This window comes from Melampsora larici-populina (assembly GCF_000204055.1).
Source record: "Melampsora larici-populina 98AG31 unplaced genomic scaffold MELLAscaffold_94, whole genome shotgun sequence".
Taxonomy (NCBI): Eukaryota; Fungi; Basidiomycota; class Pucciniomycetes; order Pucciniales; family Melampsoraceae; genus Melampsora; species Melampsora laricis-populina.
The window spans coordinates 125,341-149,686 of NW_006768858.1; the positions used below are offsets into that span (position 1 = coordinate 125,341).

Genomic DNA, 24,346 nt, shown 5'->3' on the forward strand with positions numbered 1-24,346 from the left:
CTTCCGTCAACTTATAGAGAGGAGATGCGATTGAGGAAAACTTTAAGATAAAACGTTTATAATAGGTACATAAGTTTAGAAATCCACGGACTTGAGAAATGTTAGTTGGGGTCGGCCACTCAACTATCTTTTTGATTTTTTCCGGGTTTGTTCTGATACCATTTCCATCTACGATATGACCCAAGAATAATAGTGACGATTTCCCAAACTTGCACTTCTTTCCTGATACTACTAAACCTTCTTTCTTCAAAATTTCGAAAACAGCCTTGACATGTTCCTTGTGATCTTCTTCTGTTTTCGAGTAGATAATGACATCATCTAAATAGACCAATGCAAATTTATCAATAACATCTTTTAGCATAGTGTTCATCATTTCTTGGAAGGTTGCAGGAGCGTTGCACAGCCCAAAGGGCATCACCTTCCATTGAAAATGACCAAACCTACAAGTAAACGCAGTTTTCTGCTTATCCTCGCCGTGCATTGGGACTTGCCAAAATCCAGATTTCAAGTCGATAGTGGAGAAATACTTGGAACCGGAGAGAAACAAATAAGCATCGTCGATGCGAGGAAGAGGGTAAGCGTTTTTTCTTGTGACTTTGTTTAGTGCTCGATAATCAACACATACTCTGTTTGATCCATCAGGCTTCTTGACCAGTAATAGTGGCGAGCTCCAAGGTGAATCAGAGGGTTCGATGATGCCTTGAGCCAAGCTTTCTTCTACAAATTGTTTGATGATTGCGTGTTCAGGGGGAGTATGGGGTCTTCCGTGAGTTTTAATTGGTCTTGCGTCACCAGTATCAATATGATGTTGGTACTTACTGTTGACTGTCGAAATTTCTTCTTTCCAGCATTCAGGTGCTACTTGCTTAGCTAGTCGTTCCAAAAGGTCACCATAGGAAGCATCGTCCATAGTAAAGAGTTTTGGTTCGTAGGATCTGGGTCTGACGATGAATCCATTTTTGACGATATAATTTCCAGTGGTGTAATTAACAAGTGGGCTGGTTTCTCTTAACCACGGTAGACCAAGAATGAGAGAAATATTAGGAAGAGGGAGGATGAAAGCCTTGATATCACATTTGAAGGTTGCCATGCTACGATCGTCTTCAAATTCAAGTTCGAATAGGGCGATCTTGGTGCAGGCTTCTTCTGCTCCGTTAGCGAGTCGGACCCCTTGTCGGTTGACTGTTCTGATTTCAATTCTGCTAGGAGATAATTGCTTCATCTTGTCAACGCGTTCTGATGAGATGTAATTAGCGGCGGCTCCGCTGTCAATGATAGCGTCGAGGGAATAGTTGTGAAATAAGCAGGGGTAGATAGGAAGGGAAGTCTTGTTGGTTTCTTCATGTGAAGCCAAGTCCAAGTGAGCTCCAAAGTAATCCTTCTTCATAGAGAGAGGTGCCATTTCGACGACTGATAAATCAAGACGGTCGGTGTCTGCAAAGCCCAAGTCAACTGCTTGCGGCTTCATATCTTCATAGTCGGTGATGTTCGATCCAACTTCCATAAGTTCCCCTGTTGATGCGACGGCGGCGATACTCGAGTCATCGTCATCGGGAGTGCATACAGAGTCGAAGTCGTCCCTGTCAGCCCAGCTTGTGTACGAAGTTTTGAGGATGTGGTTCCACTCTTCTACACTTGCTAGTTCACGTTCGGCTAATTCGACAGGGTCAGGAAAATTGAAAGGGGAAGGGGATCGAGCAGTGGTATATTGATAACCATCAATAAGGGAGCGATCCAACTTCATCTTCTTGTCCGGGTTCAATTTGAGTTGTCTTTCAATGTCCAGATAGTACATGTCATGCTTGTTTTCGGGATCATGAGCAGGTATATGTTTGACGGGAGTGTCTTGTCTGGCGGGGCGTTTATTATTGACGTTGTTGATTTGTTGGGCATCTAGTTCAAAGAAGGTAACACCGTTAGAGGTGGTTGGAGGGCTCTCCTCGTTTCCATAAGCTTTGCAAGACTTACAACAACGATAATCTTCTGCTTCCTTCATAACTCGACCAACTGCTTCTCTTTCTTTTTGTAAATCAATGAGGGTTTCAGGATCGATATCATTTAATGCTTCGAGATAATGCTTCTTGTATTCTTCAAGATCTTCTCGACCATCTTCGGTGGGTCCATTAAGTGATTCAGAAGATTCCTTTGAGGCTCGGTAGATATGTCCATTGGCGTCAGAGAACGGGGTCATGAATGGTTCTTCAGCCTTGAGCTCGTGATCTTGGAATGGTGGAATGAAAGAGTCAAAAGGATTGGAAGAATCAGGGAAATAAGTAGGTAGGTGATCCATGATCAATAAATTGGGTTTTCGACGGTCGGAGTTGTTGAAACGGTTCTTCGTTCCGTGGAAGGGTTTCTTTTTGTTGTTTCGGGGACACTTATCAGCCATGTGTCCCTTGCCGTGACAACTGTAGCATTCGACGTTGGTTAAGTCGACCGCGTCTAAGTCCATTGGTCCTGAACTGTTAGTGACGACGTGGGGCTTGCCGAAGGAGTTCGATTGTCGGAAATGACTGTTGCGGTTGAAGTTGTAGCTGGGTTTCTTGTCTGAGTTCTTGCTGTTAGAGGGTGATTTATTTTCATATCCTTTGAAATTTCTGTTGTTAATCTTGACTGTTCGCTCGGCTTCTCTTGCAGCTGAGTATAATAATTCCATGTCCTTCTTTGACCTGATGCCTTCTTTATTGTTGATCTTTTCTCTGTAATGGGCGGGGAGCTTGTCCATGAATTTAAACTTGCGTGATTCAAAAGTGAGAACTTCTAAAGGTATGTATGCCATTAATCGACGAAATCTGAGTATGTAGTCATTGATGTCTCCTTTGTAGTAACATACTTTAATCTTCTCAAAGACTTCTTCGACCATCATGTCGAAATTATATTGACCTAAGAACTGTTCCTTGAAGCTTTGATAGTCGGTAATAGCACCACCTTGAGACTTGCGGACTTCATGCCAAAACATGTGAGTTTCCTCGTCGAGGTACGATCCCAACATCTCGCCCCAGGAGGACTCAGGATATCTATGCATCCTAAAATTTGATTCTAATTCGGAGAACCAGAGAGTCGGATTGTCACCATAACCAGTAAATTTTCTGGGCTCGGCGCGGAAAGCGTCGGGCTTGGTTGGAGCTGGGGTTTGGTTACGATTGTGGAGTAAGTTCTCTAGGTGGCCGATCTGATTGGATTGTTGTTGAAATACATTTTGATTCTGTTGACGGAGATCATTGATTTCGCGAGCGTGGTTTTGCTCTCGTTGGTGCAGTTCGATACCGAATTGCTCAAGTTGAGCGCGGATTAGCCGAAGATCTTCGGCAGGGATTGAAACGAATCCATTGGGTTCTTCCATCTTCAATGGTATGCTGTTCGTAAAAGAGTTAAAGGTGGAATTAAAAAATAGTTCTTTTAAGGGTAGACTTGATCAGAGTCTAAAAATACGTACGTGAATTCTTCAAAAAGAATGTTAAGTGATTCAAAAATCGAGTTTGCTAAAAAGCGCGATAAAAGGTTTTGATAAACGGTGATGAGGTTGTTAACGATTTGTAAGGTGTTTGTAGGTGGTTCTGTGTGTGATGGGAGAAAAGAATCTTTTAATACTTCTAACTGATCGAGGGAAGAGTGTCGTAGGAGGTTGGAATAGCTAGCTAAGAAATTCTAAAAACTTACGATGATAAGGGTATGGGTGCGAGGGTTTGTAACTTTGGTGGTTGTTGGTTCCGATGGGGATATCTAAGTCGGAATTTCGAAGGAAAGCACAAAGTTAGGAAAACAAACAGAAGCACGGATTAACTTATTGAACTCTTTCAATATCAGGGTTGAGTGATTGAAAGTTAGAGAGAAAAAAAAGATAATGAAAACACACAAATAATTATTTGTGATTCTACTCACTTTCAAGTGGCGGAAAATAAGTAGGAAGTAACTTGAGGTTGCATTTCCTTGGGAGATGAGAGCTATTTATATACGCGAGCATCTCGGAGTGAGGTACGGATAAGGAAACGACAATCTGGTGATACAACGAGAGATGATCGACGATCATCGTGATACAAGATAAGTGGAGGAGGGTTATGGCCGAATCCGGTACTGCTGGATTCGGTCTACAATTAGTGACTTGAAAGGGCGGTACATGATCGGGACGGATCTGGAAGATCCGTTTACAAGTAAAGTAAAGAGAATAGAGAATAGAAAATAGAATGAAATGAAAAGCATAAAAGCAGAGTAATGCGCTAAAAGCGCGTACAATAAGAAACAAAGGGAAAGTCCAAATTAGGGAATCACAACAAGTCCTGCATTTCTATTTGTTTTTACAGGATAAGCTTGAAAATACCAAACTGAGTGCTTGGATTTCTCTACAGCATTCAAAGTCTTCCAAGAGGGAGTGTAGCACAATTTGACTTTCCTGGTTTTTTCAGATTTCTTGGACCAATATGAAGCACACATTTGAATCCTTAGTTTCAATCATTTTGCACCATGAAGAGATCCACTACCCTCACAGTGTCATGTGATCCTGTGATGCAAACTTGATCAGACCAAACTCACACCACTCACATTTGACAGTTGATGACAAAACCTTGCTCTCTTTTGCACCAGCACTACAGCAAGAGCACAGACATAATTTATTGCACATAGCTTTTGACTATTCAATTGTTTTTTTGATGTACCCAATAGCAATTGTGAGGAGAATGATACATCACAATCAATTGATACAGATACATAAAATTTCATGTGTCTTCATCCAGCTCATGGAGGTCGAGCTCTAGCTCCTAGTTATCCGTTCAAAAAATCAAAATGTCTCATGAATCTTATATACTATTAAATTGCATTTTGTGATTAGATGAAGACTCATACGGACCATTATGTCATCAAGTTCCAAATGTGGTGTTTCATATGTATAGTAACACTCAACCCCGCCCTTTTTGAAGACCTCGACCATTTTAGGACTTATAGGATACATATCATATCCCACCATGGTAAAGATCATAAGTTTCAATTTTGGTACTACTTGAAAACATTCCGGACTGGCTGGTTCCAAAGTCTTTATCCAATCACCCTCCGCTTGATAGGTGTCCTGAACAATGGTTCTAACGTTTCGAAACATGGGCCAATCTAGCCAATCCATTGGGTAACGTTTTTGTTTGGGACAATCGGTTCTGCCTAGTACACGGAGTTTTGGAAATTCCATCTTGAGAACAGACTCCGGAAGCTGGCAACCATAACCATAAGCAAAGCAGCCTTCGAGGTTAGCTTGGATTGGTGCCAATATGATATCGAGATCATTTACAAGACCCTCTGAGTGAAACTCAACAACTGTCAAACTATTCTTTGCGGTCTCACAAATGTGAGCAATCTCTTTGGCATTGTGTTGAGCAGAGGTGAAGGTGAATTGTCTCAAGTTGGCTAGAGAGATGGCCTCTAGTTGCATCCCGTCGAGTTTATGATAACGAAGCGTCAGGCATTCGAGTTGAGGCACAACGGCAAGTAGATCGCCCAAGGATTTCGAATCGTAAGTCCCCCGTGATTTTCTATAGTAGGTCTCATGATGTAAGATGCGCAATTCTTCCAGATCTTCGAGGGCCTTAACAGCCTCCAGCATGGCTGGCGAGATACCCATTGACCAACTATATGCGAGGCTCAAATGGTATATGTTGGCTCCGAGCAGGTTAATTAGTCGTACCGCCTGGTCGATCGATACCGGTGGTGATTCTTTACGACCGACTTAGCAAAAGAAAAGGTAAAACTAACTCAGATACTGGGTCAGACTTCTTCAGAGTTGCTAATTGGGGAAATCACCTTTGACTTTACATTCTGCTTTACTGTCTGGGTCTAAATTGTACATTAAGTCTCCGATGTAAAGGTGCTTAACGGGGCAAGGTTGGTTCGGACCATATAGCGCATCAGTCCAGTTGTCCAGAATGATTTGTACGCGTTTTGAGTTGTCCAAGCGAATAGTACGAAAATAAGTTTGTATGATAACTTTAGACCATGACTTAGATATCAATCGCAAAGGGAGAAGTTTGGGAGATGAAGTAGAGCTTCCAGCGCCGGACCCGGAGTCTTCGTCCAATAGATCGACAAAAAAGTCCACGATGTAAGTTATAATTTCAAACGGTAGCTCAACAGGTTGAGCTTGGTGGTGTGACTGATCTGTGCCTTCTATCATCTTTTCTGTTGATCGTGGTAAGCTAAGATAATTGTTGTCTGAGTCTAGAGTCGAGAAATTGAGTGCACCAAGGTTTGAAGAAAGCTCAGCGAGAGCGACCCAGTCGCATGTCGCTTTCAGTCTCCCAAGCTATTGTATTTTTCACGTGACGGGCACGGCACATCAAGCGTTGGCTTTGCCCATTACACCATGACTGCAGCCTCAGGGCCTCGAGCCCCTCTCCTCAGTCTCAACAACCTGACCTTCAACATTTCAGGAACCATAAGAAATTTGTGGGGACTGGGATGGCTTTTAACTCCAAGAAAAGATCAGCTGAACAAAGCCCCATCTGCGCGGCCGAGCTAACTTGAACATACAGTCATTCGAGATTAGCTTGGCCGAATCTCGTTTTTTTTTTGTTTTTTTTGCCAATACAGGCAATTTTATAAGCATAAATAGCCCCAAATCCTTCAATTCCTTTCGATCTGCTCCCAAATCCTTCAATTCCTTTCGATCTGCTCCCAAATCCTTCAATTCCTTTCAGAACCTTTCAAAACCTTCAATTCCTTTCAAAACCTTTCAAAACCTTCAATTCCATTCAACTCCTTTCAATTCCTTTCGATCTGCTCCCAAATCCTTCAATTCCTTTCAAACCATTCGATATCCATTCAACTCCTTTCAAACCATTCGATCTGCTTTTGAATGATCCTTCTCGGTATTTAAAAGCCTCGTATCTGTTTATTCTCAACGATCTCAACATGCCGAAACGACCTACGAAACAACAAATGGAATTGGCAGAGGAGGAAGCGAGAAGAGCATTAGAAATGTAAGCATCCTCTCTTTTCCTCTGTCATTGATAACCAACTCACCATTCTGTCTTTCTAGTGCGAACAGACAGGCCAGGCGAGCCGGACCTGAAGGCTTCAGTCCTGAGCTCGGCAGAGGTGGTTCACCTTATTATTATGAAACGTAAGTTTTCCTTTGTATCCATTCCTTGATTCCAGCGTTATACAGTAGCTGATTACCTTCATTCCTGGTTTTTAGACCCGGACACCACTGGGAAGATGTCAGATTCGGCGGGAAACGTCAATATCTTGACTCGGAAGTCATTCATATCAATCCATACGAGCATCCGGGTTTTCGTGAGTTCCGCTGTAAGAACCATCCAAAGATTGATCCAGGTCAGTACTTCCTTTTCTTTCGAACCTTGATCAGAGGCTTTAACTTGATTTACATTCAACTTTAGATTCGGATATCGAGGTCTTTCCTGGTGGTTTACCATCTTATACTCCGATGGCCTCTCAAGTTCGACCTTCTGGATCGGCGATCATGCTCGATTTTGATTCCAATCATAGGGATCCTATGTTTGGAAATCAATTTTTCGACCAACGAATTGAACGTGCCATTGCAGGTCAGTACTTTTCCCTTTATCTCACTCTTGAATACCCAACATAAACTGACCATGATTCTATTAGATCCACATGTTGATGTGGATCTAACCCAATCACCCAGTCCAAACCTCGAAACTCCTACTGGACCCATTTTAGCTCCTACTGGACCCATTCGAACTCCTACTGGACCCATTCGAACTCCTACTGGACCCATTTTAGCTCCTACTGGACCCATAGTCCCCTCTACCAATAGTGTACCCACTTGAACCAGCATAGGGTATCACGTCTTTAGCCCCATCCACCTTACCGATGCTGAGAAGCGCTCCGGGGCGACTGTAACTTACATCGACTACGTCACCAAGGTACCATTCGAAGCATTAATCAAAATCCACGGGTTTACTCTCAACGACGTGAAGGAGTCTCTTTTCAAGGCGTGCAATGCCAATAAGCCACCTTGCGGTGACATTCTCAGGACCGCTGATGACAAAGGTAACCTTGATTTCAAGGGGTATGTCTGTAACGGTGAAACATTCAGCAAGACCGCCCTACCTTTAATTCCAAACGACGAAGTTTTTGACGATTTGAAGAAGATGATCATCCTCAAGAGAGGCAAGGAAGTTGGATTCCGTCTCATCATGGAGGACCCAAAGAAAAAGGCTCGAACTATCTCTAAGGTAAGTTTCTCTTCCTTTTCACATTCTCAACACGCTATTAACAATTGTTTTGAATCGTTCTGAACAGGACTTGCAATTTAATCAATCTGTCGCCCACCGCCATCCCGATGCGTTGGATACTGGTGAACTTTCTTTCTTTCATTTCTTTCATTTCTTTCATTTCTTTCATTTCATTTCTTTTTCAAAAATTTGCTGATTCTTCTTCTGAAACAGAGCATCGGAGTCAACAGCCTTATTCAGACTGAGCTCAACAAGCTCTTAATCAGCTATGGTCATACCAACATTGGTGGCTTGGACTATGGTCATACCAACATTGGTGGCTTGGAGTGCATGGGGTTTGTTAAACCGGACGATTCTACTATGGTAGGCAAATGACATAGTAAGTCTTCTCATCTCTTTACATAATCATTTTGAAAAGCAAATTAACTTTCTTTTGATCGGTTTGACACAGGTACACAAGCGATTTGGAGCTACCCAGGTGAACCCACCTCGTCGCCTCCAGTTCAAATACGGTCCAATTGAACATGCGAAAGGGAAAAAGAAATCTGGCAACCAATCAGTACCTTCTTGTTCTGGCTTGGCTGGACCTCAAAACTCAATGTTATTGCTTGGGAACGGGTTGGTTTCAAGCAACACCAACAACAATCATAACATTCCCCAACAATCTGCTCCTCGAACGGATTCTCCAGCCCCAAGACCCCTCCCTTTATTCGAACGTTACCTCGAGTATTGCGAAATCAGTCCCGAGGATCAACACACTCGTGGTCTGCTCAAAGAATACGAGATAGTCAACTTTGAGATGTTTTTGTCTTCAGCACTCGACATAGAAGCGATGAAGAACTTTGGATTTCAGTTTGGGCCTCGTGTGCGTCTTCATGAAAACGCTGTGTTGTATCGACAACACCTCAAGAATTTAGCTCGTGGATGAGTCTAGTCTTATCTTGTGAAAAGCACTGACCTTTTCCCATAAGCCACATCATGTTGTAGCTATAAGACAGTACTACTGTTATATATTATTATCTGTGTTGTTTGAGATTATTCTGTAATGCAAATGTTATTTGGTGAAAAAAATTGCGGTCCAGACAGAACACAGTCACAAGTGAGGTTTTCAATGTTCAAATATATTTTGAACTTTACATACTCAAAGCAAGAAAAAGTAAAAATATTGGCTTTCTTAAGACTCAAGAACTAAAAAAGTACGATGTTTCTTCAAACTCAAGAAACATGTTGTTGTCCCGAGTTTTGATATGCTTGCCAAAACTCAAGTTGTTTTTTGAGTTTGTTTCTTCAAAGTCATCTTTTTAATCTCATCTTTTTAATCTCATTCTCCTGACAGTGGTCAAATTTACCAGCTCACAGTTTGGGTCTAAGACACTTGGAAGTTTACAATCAGGATTTCATTTCTTTGAGCATTTTTATTATAAAACCATAAAGCAATTTGTGTTAACACAATTTTGTAATTAGACAAATTTCAAGCTCCTTTTCATCATTGATCACGTGGTCTGTAACCACAAGTTTTGTATAAACTGATAATAAAAGTACTGGTGCAAACATCACTCATAACCTTCTTGAGGCACTTCAATTTATCTTGAGCCACTGCAAGTAAACCATTGCGTCGAAGAGAAGCCTTGAAGATATCGAATACCCGCTCAATCGGATTGAATTCCGGTGAGCAAGGTGAGTTGTATATTAATAAAACCCCTGCGTCTTCACACAAGGCTTCAATTGATCCACGGTGATGGATAGTCGCATTATCCATCACCAGAACCGAATTTCGATTTGGGTATGGTTGCATGACAGGTAACTTGAACGAGGATCCCATTATCAGCTTGGTTTTTGAAGATGAAAAAGAAGAGATAATAAACTTACTAAAACATGTTTCAAGAATGCTTCGAATTTGTTTCGACGATAAGCATTGAGCTTGGCATTCACGGCTAATAAGCCCATTTCACAGATTGCAGCCAGGACGCTGTAGTGAGGTCCGTGTCTCGAGCGTTTCAAAGCTTTTGGGTGTTTGCCTTTCTTGGACCGAACGTGACTACGTTGAACATCTGGCAATTTCAAACCGGTCTCATCTTTGTAAATGTTAGGAAGAAACATCACAGATCAGTAGAAGCTCTTCCAGAAGAAAGAAGAGAATGAAAAACTCACCTAAGAATACCAAATACCCGGATGGGATATGGGCAATAGCAGCCGAGAATCTCCCTTGTAAAACAGGTGACTGGTTCGGATCGACCTTGGAAACCTTGTGAACGGTAAGGAAGAGGCGCTCCTTCAAGTCGTTGGCGATGGTTTGTCGACAAGCCAGTAGATCAGTATGATCGTACATGGCTTCTTGGATTTCGTCGAGGAACAGACAGGGATCGTTTTCGATGAGTTCAACCATGAACTCTCGGTCTTCGTCAGAGTAAAGCGTTGGGCGGCCTCGTCGTTCATAGGTAGCCGGATTGCGAATAACCGCGTGAGTATGAGTGTAGAGAGCATTCCACCGCACAAAAGATTTGTCCGATATCGTCGTAAGAAGTTCTTTGTTGATTGATTGAGGTGATTGTCCAGATACGAGTTTGTGAATAGCGATGACTTTCAGCTGAGGACTGTATGTCACGAATCCCATTGCGGGATAGATTTGATTGAAATTGTAGTGGAACGATGAAATTGAGGCGAATGGATGGATGGATGACGGATGTGGTGGCAGGTGGATGACTGAAGCGCTCTGACGTGGCAGGCTGTTTAGCCTGACCCGTTTTAAGGCTATGCTTATAAAATTGCCTGTATTGGCAAAAAAAAAAAAAAAAAACGAGATTCGGCCAAGCTAATCTCGAATGACTGTATATGCCAGACACGTCACGTTCGTGTCACATCGCGAGCAAAGTCGCGACTAACTTCTTTTTTGACACTGGCAAACCATTTGCCAGCAGACCGTACCGTCACACGGAAAAGTGGTGAACTTTGACTTCAACTGAGCTCCGGCCTGTTGACACTCGAATCTCCAGCATCCCACAAAGTGTTGTAAATAAACCAAGTCGCCCAAACATTATCTTTCAATCACATTTCTAATCACATTGACCATCCAATCCATCCCATTCATAATTGCATGTTTTATAATTTGATTTTTTTAACTCCTCTGGTGGTACTAAACCAGTATTGCCTCATTGGAATTGCATAGTACCTACAATTGATGTCACCTAATCACCATCATGATTCAACTGTTGCGGAAATGCCCACATATCCTCTAGTGCTTGTCAATACACACATTACTCGGTGTTCAGCAGGTGAACTCAACTTCTCACACTGTGGGCTCTGCCAAGAACTTTTTAGAGTTTTCCCATATATTCTTGATGTGGAACAATTTTCAAGCCCCATAGATATTATAGTTTTGAAGTAACAAGGATCTTTACAGCATAACTTTATGGCATTGTAAGTGGAAAAATCTCTTCACCTTTTGTAATTAATTCATCAAGGATTCCTAAAAGAACAGAAACATAACTGAAAAATGATCGGTTGAGCTAGTCACATCGGCTTAGTGAATCTAATAATTTATCTTCTATTGAGTTGAAAGTGGGTGTGAATGTTGCACCTTCGGAAAATACCTTCATGTCGTTGATAATCTTACTCTGTTGAGCTGTTTGCTGAATGAAGACTAGAGGCAGCAACCAGTGATTCGTTGTTCGTAGCGGACTGAGTATACCCTAGAGCATCTTGTCCAACACGCCAAAAGCATTTGTGCAAGTTGGGCCTGATGTCGGGGGGTACCTCGCGCGAGAGGAGATCGAGAAGTAATGGATAAAGGGAAGGGAGATGCGATAGAAACTTTGCATCACGAGAAAAGCGCAAGTCAGTCGTGAAGCAAGCCCTGTAGACGGTGCGCAGTGGTCAAAACTAACGGTGTCTCTTTCAAAGATGCAGAATCCATGCAAGACTTCAGCTACTACCGGTGTCCATGCTGCTACGTTGCGTCCCTGAGTTTCTGGGTCGAGCATGACATATCCGGCTATCACATCGAGCCCAAGTCTACAAATGAAAAAAAGGTTCAGCATCATATCATGCCTTTGGGAGTGCATCTGTAGGAGAAGACACTGACGGAACAAAAGCTTCCAGCGTCTCTGTACGCTTCGCCAGATGGTCTGGCCTAGCATCCGCATAAAGTCGCAACAACACCTGTACTAATGTTACAGCACTGCTACTTTCTTGCTTGAGGAGATTAGGCAATTGTTTCATAAATCCTAAATCATTCGCATATTTAGGCGCGTTAGTTAAATTGACAGACATCGCGAAGCAATGGCAACAATGTCAATCCTACACTGACCGACTTTCCACAGCCCCAACCGCAACTCTTTGTCCGCGTTAAACCTCTTTGCAAACCTATAACTACTATCTACCTCGCTCAAGAGACGCAACAACTGGGCGGGTGGAATAAGCTCATAGACTTCGACGTTGTTCAAAAGTTCGTTTGTTGTCTCGATCAATAAAAGTTGCAGGACACATTTGACGATGATTTGGCGAAATACTCGCTTCCTTTCACCCGATGTCATAGGGACTGAGCTGTTCGAAGAACGCTCTAGCTCATCAGCCGGTGCTGGTGAAAGTGGCGTCGGCGCAATGAACCGCGACTGATCATGCATTGGCGAGGGTGAAGCCTCTGCCCCCTCAGTCGACTCGGCGCCCGGCATGCGGAGGTTTATATCAAAAAGTTGATAAGCTGTGGTGGTACGAAACAAGTTCATCAAAGCGGTGACTACTCGTTCCCAGCGTTCAGCGTCAAGTTTCCGCACATTCTTCTCCAAGAGTTGTTGGAGGCAAGAAGTACCGATTCGAGCGAGCGTGTCATTTTCTAAAAACAATCCAGATTAGCTTTCAATTCTTGTGTCTGAAGCGATCTTTGGTATTAACCTTGACAAATGCATTCGCAAAGCAAATCTAACAATCGATCCAAACGACGTCCCAAAGTTTCAAAGTAAAAAGTGTAGAGATCAATCAAATTTCTCAACGCCTGTATCATGGTAGTCGATAGCCATACACTCATATCCTCATGGGTGCTGAACCTTGATACGTCAGTCCTTGACCGTAAGACAGCAAAGATGGGGAATAACACCTCTTTGGATATGTAGTCCCAAAAGGCATCAGGGAATGAGTTTCCGTATTTCTTCAATGTATCAAAGAGATAGTCGAGAGCCCGTTTTCTAACTTCGAGGTCCTCGCCGTTCATTGTGATATCATAGAATGCGAACAGTATGGGAAACCAGAACTGCCAAACAGATACAATGGGGTTTGTCAGCTACGAAGACCATCAAACGGAAAAAAATGGTGGAAGCGGACTTTGATCATCGAGTCATCGATTGAAGCTGGATCCGCAGCTACACGACCAGCCGCACTAGGGCATAATGGACAATCCGGGCAGTTTAACATGGCAGGAATGAGATGCTTGAGCATTTCGATCGCATGTAGGGAGACTTTTTGGAATTTAGCCACTTTGCAAAAATCGGTGATACAGACGGTCATATCGGCAAATGAGCCATATGCCACGACCTGTGTGAAATGTTCCTTGTTTACGCGCTGAACAATTTCGAATGCTTGGGTGGCTACTCGTTCTTCAAAAAACTCATCAAGTTTTGGCATCAGTCGAATCATTCTAACGCATAGCCTCAAGGCGGATAATAAGGCTCACCGGTTGATACCTTGGAGGCAGCGGAGAACACGCCGAACATGGTCCGCCAACCTGATCGTAAGTTTACCACCCTAGCCGATATCATTTGATTGAGACACTGTAGAACCATATCCTTCGCATCCGCATTGCTACTGTGTATCATTGTGTGCTCAAAGGGTCTCAGGAAGTCCTTCTGGAACTTGAAGTTGGCCAATTCTTCCTTTTCCAGGAATCTCATCGCCAATTGACGCAGAGAGTCCAATGCAAAAAAGCTGACGTTCGCATTTGGATGGCAACATACCTGTTGCAGCAACAAAGATCGGTTATTCCCCAAGTCAGCAAAAGGACATGACATTGTTTCCAAAGATATGAGGAAAGTCGTGTACCTGATTGAAGTGTTCTCCTAAAATAGTCCAAATCTGTGACCATTCCAATCGAATACGTCCCATGTTGTAATAAGATATTTCCACCAACTTTTGTAAACAAAATGTCCGAGGAGTTCCCGAAGCTCCAGCGGCCTGAATTTCTTGCCAAGAAACTTCACTCAGCGCTTTGACAAAGTCTACAATTGCTGTCTAAGGATTGGTCATCGCGCGGTACAAAAAAGTTTGAATATCACGAGTCAGCCTCCTTCAGAAAAATGACTCAGTAAGAGATACTGACTCCTGATAAAGTCCGAGTTGATGAAAAAACCATGTCGGCTGCATGCGTAATATGACTGGCGCCAGCAGCTCCCGTCACTTCATCCGAAGGTTTCTTATTCTTCAATTTTGTTCCTGATCTGGCTGTTGACCTTCAATGCGTGACCGATCTGACAAGTAAGCAAAATGATATAACGCCTGCAAAAAGAAGAATTGGCCGTACCCTCGACGCGCTAGCTCTGGTCCTTGTCCAAGATCAACACCTTGTGAGACGAGCTGGAATCGCTCAAGCTGACTGACGCATGCCAACACGTCAGTCCACGAGCCTTTTAAGTAGTTTCCATCGACCATCGCAACATCAAGTAAGGTCTTGATTGCTTCGACATTCTTTGGCTTCATCTCACCCAAGTTGTTGAGGAAAGTGAACTTGGCCAAGGTAGTTACAAAGGCGTTACGTTCAAGCTCGAGGTCAAACAAACAGACAATCTTGATGGCTTGTTTGAACCCTGTTAAGCTAAGAGTAATCATGTCCATCTGATCTGAATTCTGAAGTGGATCGGATATACCAGCTAGCAACGGCATCCAGACAACTTCGAACATCGGTCGCACGTGTTTGAAATGTGACGCTTCAAAAAACACATCGTTTTCTCTGTTGCTACTCTGTCTTTGGCCTCGTAAAAGTGTTCGGAACAAAATCTGAGAATACATGTTAGCCTGAGTCCAAAAGATCACCAGAGCTTGGTACAAATACCTCAGTTTTATTTGCCATGCCAGCTGACTGCAGCACATATGCTTCTTTTTGAAGATCTCGCCCAACAGTCGCTATGCTTCCAGCAAGACCGCTTGGCACATATTGGATTCCAACGGCAGCATCAACCTCGTCTTTCATACGGATCTCATCTGCTAAGATTTCGTCATAGACGGCTGAAAGATATTCCTCCGGTAGATCGGCACCTTGATTGATTCCACGATTATTCCGGATGAATTCCTGTTTAGTCATCCTATTTTTTACTTGTGGACTGTGCGCATCCGTATTCAACATGATAATCGAGAACGCCAAAACGTAGGCCGTTTCTTTCAAATGCAAGCAAAAAGGAAGACACAGGGCATCAAATTTAGCTGGACTTCTACCGATTAGGCCTTGTAACATACCTGCATTAGCCAAAGTCCCAGGATTGCCCTGGAAATACCGTTCGGCAAACTTTAGCATGAAACGATCAATCTTTTGAGCTTCACCAGGCAACCGGAACGCCTGTAGGAAGTTACGCATCGCTTCGGTAAACCTCATGTTACTGAAGTCCATATAATCAATGAACGCGTGCATCGCTTCGACGTTCTCTGGATCTCTGGAACATGAATACGTAAGTTAGATAATGAATGAAAGGTCAAAGATTTGCTCAAGTCGTACACACCCTTCACCAAGATATTCTCCAATCATAGCCTTGCTTAGTCCTTCAGCAGTCAGTAAAAAACGTGCGATCTCGGGAGGCTTTGAGTTGCGGATAAATCCGTTGGCGATCAAGAACTTGATCCCGCGTTTTGGCTTGAAGTTAAATTGCCTAATACCTTCAAGTAGAGTTGTTTTTTGATGCTTTGCTGTCTCAAATTTTGTAGGATCGTCATGTACTGTTGCGACAGCCGAGTTGGTAGGTAGCTCAGTTTCTGTTCCGCTTAACCGAACCGGCGGAGTAGCTTCTGCGATTGAGTCATCCTCGTGATCGGGAAGAGATCGAGACAGAGAGCTCGACAATCGCGAACTCGTATTGGGATCTTCTCTCGTGCCAAGGTCAAGTTGGCCAGGTAGAGGTGGATCGCTTTGAACTGCACCCTTGCCGGCCCAAGCAACCAGAGACTTCAACGTTGCTACCAAGCATTCTAAACTTTGCCTTTTCAATTGGCCCTCGACAGCCTGGTGAGAGTAGGAGGTAGAGTCAGCCATCCCCTGCAGCATAGATGTAGTGCTGAGAGAGGGTGGAATGGCTGTGATTCCCGGCGAGTTTCCTAATCCTCCTCCAAGTGAAGACATGGACCCGAGGCCGGGGGCATTGGGAGATCCAATCAGTTCCGCTGATTGGGAGGTAGTTGTGGACGTAGTGTATTGAGTGGTCGCTAGCTTCGAGACGATATTCATGAACCGCTCGTAGATATTACCGAGTGACGTTCGATCACAGTCGTAGTTCAAGTACATCTCCACTAACGCTTGCGGATCGTGAAATAGTCGACCAAGAGCTGCCAAAAGTATTGACTTCTGCTTCACCGTGGCATTTCGCATCTCGAGTATTGGCAGAAAGATCTCATTCAGAAGGACTTCGATTTCTTTCTGCAGTCAAACACGTTGTCAAAGCTTAGGACTCTTGGTTTTGGATGTCATCAGAAGTCGTTGGAATACTGACTTTTAATTTGGTCCTCATCCCGCTGACAACTTTCCAAAATATCTCACAGCTCAATTCGAACACAGTCAAGACTGAGCTAATTGCATTTCTACTGAGACTGAGACAAAGATACTGTTTGATTGCTTGGATGAACGGTGTTTGTTCTTGGGATGTCGATGAAAAGATGATAACATTGGGATCGGTGAACATGGGAAGATGCGTACTGAGGATACTCAGAATAAGATGGAGTGACAAAAGCTTTGAACGCATGGCGTGTGATTTAAGATCTCGTTCACTGTGAGATCAGTCTATCATCAGTTCAGAACTTTACACGAGCGGTAAGACTAAATCCCACCTTTCAGCCCCTAAAGGTTTCATCGAAAGCTTACAAAACGCTCTGAAGATTAAAAATGCATCTTTGACATAATAATCCTGAATGTTCATGGCACCAGCGTTCCCAATACCATCCTTTTCAGAAACGCCGTCAAATGAGTTGCGCTTTTCAAAAGACTCGCTAAGGTCACAGAAAGCGCATATACGAGATGCGGAGATGAAAAATGAGCGACGGGACTGAAAATGAGCTATCAGTCACGCGACTTACAGTGTGACGGGTTCTTCAGGTGGCCCATTCGGCCTTGGTGTCCCCTTCTGACCTTCGAGGGGAGGTGAAGTAGATGCTAAGCTGTCTGGTGAATGTGAGGCCGAGTTTTCGCCACCCTCCGGTATCGACGAGTTCTCTTTTTCGGTCAAAGATCCAGACGAGCCATTCTGGTCGGCTTGAACGCCTTTCGAGCCAACTTCAGAGGGCATCGATGAAGAGAAACGTCTGTCCTGTGGGTGCTGGTTTTCGGCGATAGAACTTGTGTGGTCTAGAGGAGGAGACCTCTTAGTAGCCAAATGAGGAAGAACTCGAGCAGCCGCTGCATCTCCGGTTTCCACTCGACCAAAGACGTGCCCAACCATTTGGGTCAGTGCACCCTGAGCTACAGCTTGATTAGTTGGACTCTTACTGAGCAAGAATATGTTGTATACAGTTCGAACTGCGCGGAGAAGACTACTTTGATGAACTTCGAGACAATCACCACCTTGTTTAGAGGGAGCCAACACCAAAGCCAGAATGGCCTTTACAATCTGAAGCTGTACAGCATCTGGGCAAGACGCGTCTGCAAAACAATCGCATATAATGCCAGTGACTTCATCACCCAAGGATATGCCAGATACATCAAGGTTTGGAGTATCTTGAGGAGCTGATGCTGATGATGACACAGACTTATGGGCTGAGTGATGATCCTGGCCGCTGTCGACTCTGAAGAAGCTATAGGACACTAGCTTTCCAATACAGTCCAGAGCCGTAACCATAAGAGCTGGAGTGCGGGTTTGACATGCTAGCCTGAGCGGTTTGATGATGATGTGCGCTTCAGGATAATAAGTCGAACGTTTCTGTGATTCGATCGGGGCAGAATCACCCTTCAAAAGACCCAGCGCAGCACGAGTGGCTTCGTTGAGCTCTTGGGATCGTTTGGCTTCCTTTGATGCGATGATGGTTTCGAGAGAGGATATCACCAGGACAGCTGAGACGGGTGATGGAGTCTGGATTGACGTTGCGGGACCGGATACAGAAGAAGCAAGGGTCGAGCGATCACGAGCAAAGCTCGCTGAGTTAGGAGAGGTGGATGTTGATGACCTTGAAAATTTCTCGCTTGTGGCTGAAGCAGGTGAGGGAGGGAGAGGGACATTGACCGGTGATATGGGGCTTTTCTCATCTGGGCCACGCTCCGTGCAGTCTGAAGAGTTGGATGAGACGCGGCGAGACGCAACAGATTCTATCTCGATGGTGGGAATCTCATGATTCGTAAGCTGTGGCTGCCTTGACGTAGAGTCTGGGGATGGCTGATGTCCATTTGGAGTAATATCTGAGTGAAGTGCCTCGAGGGGTACATCTTGGAAGCTATCAGCCTGCTCATCCGTGGGAGTTCCATTCTGATTGGTACTTGAGGCCAATGAAGAAGTTAATTCGACGCTATTCTCATGTTCCGAAACCTCGTGTCCATTTATCATCTGAGGGGGTGATTCATCGATAGAAGATTTAGGCGGGGCAGATGTCACGAGACCATCTTCTGAAACAGGTTGAAGTTGTTTTGAGTCCTCAGTCGAATAGATCGGTGGTGAGAGAGGGAGATCGGCAGTTGGAGATAATGGCACAGTCGGTGTGGTCACTCCGCTGTGATCAGTTGATGTATCCTCTTCACTCATATTGAAACAGCAGCCTTCTGTTTGAGTAAGTGACCAGATTGATCAGCAAAGGTGCCGTACGACTAAGACAAATATATGACACTTCAAACTAGATTCACAAAGACAGGACATCAGTTAAAAGCCAAAAACTTCGAGATATTTCATTTGATCAGATGAAGGTCATACTTGCATTTGAGATAATCACAACTTCAAGGGAAACCCAGCATGAACGTCACGCGCTGAGTATATGCGTCAAAGTTATGATCGAGACAAGGCGAAAGGCGAAGAGAACTTGAAGTGGGATTGTCCTATATGTGTAAGAAGTTCTTCTCATGCCTTCAAGCCTCTGTGAATTGATTAAGGCGTGGAAAGAGTGAGAGTGGGTCAAGAGGGACAACGATCGATGGAAGTCTGTTGCTCGGTGCCTTGAGGGGCGGGCGCGCTCTAAAAGTGCGTGTGTGTGACACCGGCGAGCTTGAGTGGTGGTAAACCGTAAAATAGACCCGGCTCGAGCTTCGAGGAGTTACACTCACCGGACCCTGGCCTCGGGCTTCCCGTCATGCCGTACCCGGGATGTCTCGTGGCCCCCCAGGCCAGGGCCACAGCTCATCCTCGTGAGTCGGTCCGGGGTGTTTCATGTTTGTGTGTGAGATCAAAGCTGGGCTACGAAACTTTCGGCCATCATGATGGAAGAGGATGGAAGGCGCTCAGGATCTGCTCAACAAGTTTGAAATCATACCCTCCTATCTCCAGTTTTCTTCAAAGTTCAGACCATCAGCATTCACTCAAGGCTTAATCTTGGAGATGCTTCAATGTGATCAACATCTTGTTGAAACCTTCAAGCTGAGACGTGATAATTACCTAACCAAGTTATTTTTTGCCAGATTGTATATCCCTCAAAGTAGCTTTACTCTATAGGTTGAGGACATTTGAAGTTGGAAATAATCCTGACTTCAAATTACCTGATGTTTATCGTGATGGAATCCCTGACACAGGAAATGATTGAAGTGTGTATATGACATTCCAAGAAGTTCATTTGATTTCTTCGCATTCAAATTCAATCTGTGGGGTCCTTAGCGGAAGACAAGACCAAGGGTCTTCCTTTTAGAAGTCCTTTGATTGAGCCTGTGACAAGGTTTCCTCTGAACAAGAACCCACGTCGCGCTTGGTCAGCTTGGGCGTGTCTGGATACCCAAACTTGCGCCCGCCAAGAGCCATGTGCGCACGTGTGGTATCTTGTGGTATGTGTTACAAGGAAGCAGTACAGGTATGAATCATGATACGGAGCCGACCGGATGTGGCGACCTGTTGCGAGTCTCTTGATGAAGTGAAGGATGAAGTTGTGCAGGACATATTGGAATGAATGCGATCCATCAAGGTACAAAGTATGTATGTAAAGTAAGATAAAGAAATGACGATTGAGCGAATCCAAATCAATTGAGCATGCGCAGTTGAAACGTTTTAAAATAACACTTCATCAAGCGGTCTTGCCGATACTCAAGCTGATTGATTTGATCAGTTGACCGAGTTCCGAGTATTTGTAATCTCATAGAACAGGCACTCACCTCCGATCACCGGCTACATAGTCTTACCAACTTGATCAACAGTTATCGATTGTTTTGATTTGATTGAGCAGTAAAAGAAAGCAGTAGAAAGTAGAATGTATGTACTAAAAGGATGAATCAATCAACTTCACATCGTTTCTCATATTCAATCTAAGCTTTCGGTCATCACTAACCACTACCACTACCACTCTATCAATTACACCAATCCAATCACTTGCAAGTTTTAGATTTCATCCTCTCTCTCTCTCTATCTCTCTTTATCAGCTTATCTTTACATGCTTTCAACCTTCAAACCAACATTCAAGCCAAAACAACATGGCCGAATCAACTCAGCCAATCAACTCTACCACTTCCACCACTGCCACTACTATCAACAACCAACTTAATGATTCTCGACCTTCTCCTTCTTATCTAACTCAAATCCCTACCGATTTATATGAGAAACTATCATCGGCTCAGAAATCTGCTCTTCGTAATCTAGAATGTAAGTCTTATACTCTTTCTTTTTCCTAACTCACTTTTTAACTATTCTCATCATGCTTGTATTTTTTAGGGGAGTTTGATGTTTCCAAATCCAAATTATCAGCGGTGGTCGATCATTTTTTGGAGGAATTCACTCGAGGTCTTGGTCAAGTCCCTTCTTTAACTGATACTCACAATCACAATTTTCTACCTATGATTCCGACCTTCATTCACGTAGGTGACTCACCCTTTCAGTTCTCTCTCTCTGACGATTCTTTATGACAATGTGTTCCACATCCATGTGGCAATTCCTCGGTAATCCAGATCCGATCATAAAGACTGACCGTTTTCTGATTGTTTAACTAGGATGTTCCCACTGGAGACGAACAAGGTATCTTTCTCGCATTGGATTTGGGTGGCACAAACTTGAGGGTATGTGAGGTGAATTTGAACGGAGATAAGACCTTTTCAATCAAGTCCAATAAATACAAGTTATCAGATGAAGTCAAAACAGTGAGCCCAACATTTCAATCTTGTTTACCTCATGATCAAACTCACCCAAAGATTGTCGAAATTTGGAAACCTTTTGATCGGTAGGGAACAGCCGCCGAACTTTTCGGTTTTATTGCCGATTGCGTTGAGAAATTCTTGGTGGAACTAGGTCATGATCTGTCTTCAGATGAAAGACTTCATCTTGGTTTCACCTTTAGTTTTCCGGCTCATCAAACTGCATTAGATAAAGGAAAACTGATTGCTTGGACAAAGGTAGACTTCAGTCTCACTTTTCTCTCTTCCGCCCCTTCCGATCATAAGCCATCTTTCTGATCAAACCAAGTCACTCATCTCAAGTACACTTCTTGTTACGTTATGTTTGTTAATAGGGTTTCAAAGCGTCGGGTGCTGTCGGTAATGATGTGGTCAAGCTACTTCAGGATGCATTAGATAGTAGAGGTTTACAGGTTCATTGTAATGCCCTGGTGAACGACACGTAAGATGCCCCTACTCTACTTTGAGTTTCTAATTCGAAGTTCTAAGCTTGTTTTTTCTGAATGATGATAGAACTGGTACATTGATGGCAAGAGCCTATCAGTCTGGTAGTGCAATAGTAGGCGCAATTTTTGGAACCGGTACCAATGGCGCTTACGTAGAAAATCTCGACAAAGTTGACAAGTTGACGAGTAAATCACAAAAATTCAATCACATGATCATCAACACTGAATGGGGAGCATTCGATAACGAGGTCTGTCCTCTGCATTTGATTATGCAATACATTGGTATCAAAATCGCTAGCTTATCTGACTCTTCCTCACGCATTTCGTACCTATTCCCGGCGGTTGTCTTCAACTTTCGATCTCCAGCGCAAAGTTCTTCCCGTTACCAAGTATGATAACAAACTCGATCGACAGTCGATGAATCCGAGGAAGCAAGCTTTCGAAAAGATGATCTCAGGAATGTATCTCGGTGAATTGACCAGGAACATCATCCTTGATTTCCTCGACAATTTGATCATCTTCAAAGGTCTATCCAGTCGCGATCTCAACACACATTACGGGATAGACACTGCTCTTATGAGCGCTATAGAGCTTGGTCGCGACAATAGCTCAAATGATATGTGGCTAAAGGCAACAAAGAAGATCATCACCACCTCTTTTGAAGTTCAAGCTTCTGATGCTGATTGTGTGATGATCCAACGTATATGTGAAATAGTAGCGACTCGTGCTGCTAGGCTTTCGGCTACGGCCATTGCTACTATCATCAGGCAAACGGACCCAAAGGGAACGCTAGCGATTGGGGTGGATGGTAGTGTGATTGAACATTATCCCAAATTTCAACAAAGGATGATGGGAGCCTTAACAGACTTGTTTGATAAGTCTGTCTGTGATAGATTGGTGATTGGGTTAGCTAAAGATGGATCTGGAGTAGGAGCTGCGCTCTGTGCATTACAAGCCAAGAAACAAGCCGAAAGTCTCTCATCATGAAAGATAAATCAAAATTCCATGCATTTCTTTCTTCCAGAAAATGTTTATCCCGACGCAAAACGAACAAAAAAATCCATATTTTTAACCAATTCAACTTGTATGTTTCTTACCTGAGTGATATATTGTCTGCCTTATTAGATATAATCAAAGAACTTGATCATACGCATCCAACCATCCGTTCTCTGTTTTAGTACCATTTGTGATCTCTCGTTTTTGATGTATGAATTCATTTATTTGAGATTGGCACATATATCATCAACATACCTTGAATTGTAAAACGAACGACTCGAAGTGACTGGCTCTTTCAAAAATCATTCAAGATGGGCTATGTATGAAGATGTGTTGAAGTACGAATCAAATGTTGCTTATTGGCATCGTGTGTGCTTCGAGACTCCCATAGTACATGCTAAATATCATAGCGCAGGGTCCCTCCTCTGAGCTCCATGAACACTTGGAGCCAAGAGATGAAAAGAGATCGCTCTTGTGGCCTATGCAAATGGCCTATCATATTTATCCCTCGGTTGTATCGGTTTACACATCTAAAGTCGCTTCAGCGGTGATTTTGAATTCAGGGTCTGACTGGATCCCCGTGTCACATGAGGTATTGGCGGAATGACGTAGGACGCAGGGAGTTAAGGTCGACCGATGAAGTCCTCTGTTTTACGAGCAAATTCCCTATTGTGGTGGCCGCCGGTGTGTGCCGCAATGCGAAACTGAAGGCAGCTCGACTGAATGGTTCGAAGAGGCGATTGCCTGAACGTCGGTAGTTTTGGAAATATTGCCAAACTACTGTAAACTAAAACGAGAATGTGTGAGCGGCATCGACAAAGGTTGTGAAGATTGTTCTTGCACTTCAAATTTGATCAAATTGACTGATTACTTGATTTCGAAGGACTTAGCAGCGGTATGTGTGATGACCCAGTCCAATTCAGAATGGAGCCGGAGCAATAGGAGTGATCGGGTTTGGGCGATCTGCAACAGATCAGGCGGCTAGTGAGGATCACGATTTGTGGTTTGCTGATGATGGTCATATTCGATGGAAGTACTTTCCTTGAGAAAGCTGGGTGGCGACTAAAGCTCAACTCAAACCTCAAACCTGACGCTTGAATTGGGTCAATGACGGTGCGCGCGCCGAGTGACCGTCATTTCAGCAATATCGGCGGTTCGAGCGGCTATAGGGACTCGGGAGTGGTGATATGTTTTTTGCTGAGCCAGAAGAGATACGAATCCTCGAATGAAAGATTGATAGTGGTCGA

The 24,346-nt window shown here is 43.7% G+C and overlaps 3 protein-coding genes across 3 annotated transcripts; 1 reads left to right on the forward strand and 2 right to left on the reverse strand.

Moving 5' to 3' along the window:
* Positions 1–4,712: 4,712 nt before the first annotated feature.
* MELLADRAFT_118586 (uncharacterized protein) lies at positions 4,713–6,220 on the reverse strand (the record flags this gene model as incomplete). Its single annotated transcript, XM_007418515.1, has 3 exons — positions 4,713–4,754; positions 4,844–5,706; positions 5,782–6,220. The coding sequence occupies 3 exons, from the start codon at positions 6,149–6,151 to the stop codon at positions 4,713–4,715; spliced, it is 1,275 nt and encodes a 424-aa protein (XP_007418577.1).
* Positions 6,221–11,511: 5,291 nt separating this feature from the next.
* On the reverse strand, positions 11,512–18,427 carry MELLADRAFT_46109 (uncharacterized protein; the record flags this gene model as incomplete). Its single annotated transcript, XM_007418493.1, has 16 exons — positions 11,512–12,005; positions 12,080–12,206; positions 12,277–12,418; positions 12,502–13,026; positions 13,086–13,470; positions 13,512–13,793; positions 13,871–14,140; positions 14,226–14,414; positions 14,503–14,632; positions 14,704–15,176; positions 15,232–15,554; positions 15,633–15,826; positions 15,893–16,800; positions 16,874–17,147; positions 17,208–17,366; positions 17,583–18,427. 16 exons carry the CDS (start codon positions 18,209–18,211, stop codon positions 11,805–11,807), a joined length of 5,211 nt encoding a protein of 1,736 aa, XP_007418555.1.
* Positions 18,428–20,697: 2,270 nt separating this feature from the next.
* MELLADRAFT_46113 (uncharacterized protein) lies at positions 20,698–23,400 on the forward strand (the record flags this gene model as incomplete). Its single annotated transcript, XM_007418494.1, has 7 exons — positions 20,698–21,133; positions 21,203–21,345; positions 21,478–21,624; positions 21,709–21,876; positions 21,993–22,099; positions 22,171–22,351; positions 22,470–23,400. The coding sequence occupies 7 exons, from the start codon at positions 20,965–20,967 to the stop codon at positions 23,088–23,090; spliced, it is 1,536 nt and encodes a 511-aa protein (XP_007418556.1).
* Positions 23,401–24,346: the final 946 nt, after the last annotated feature.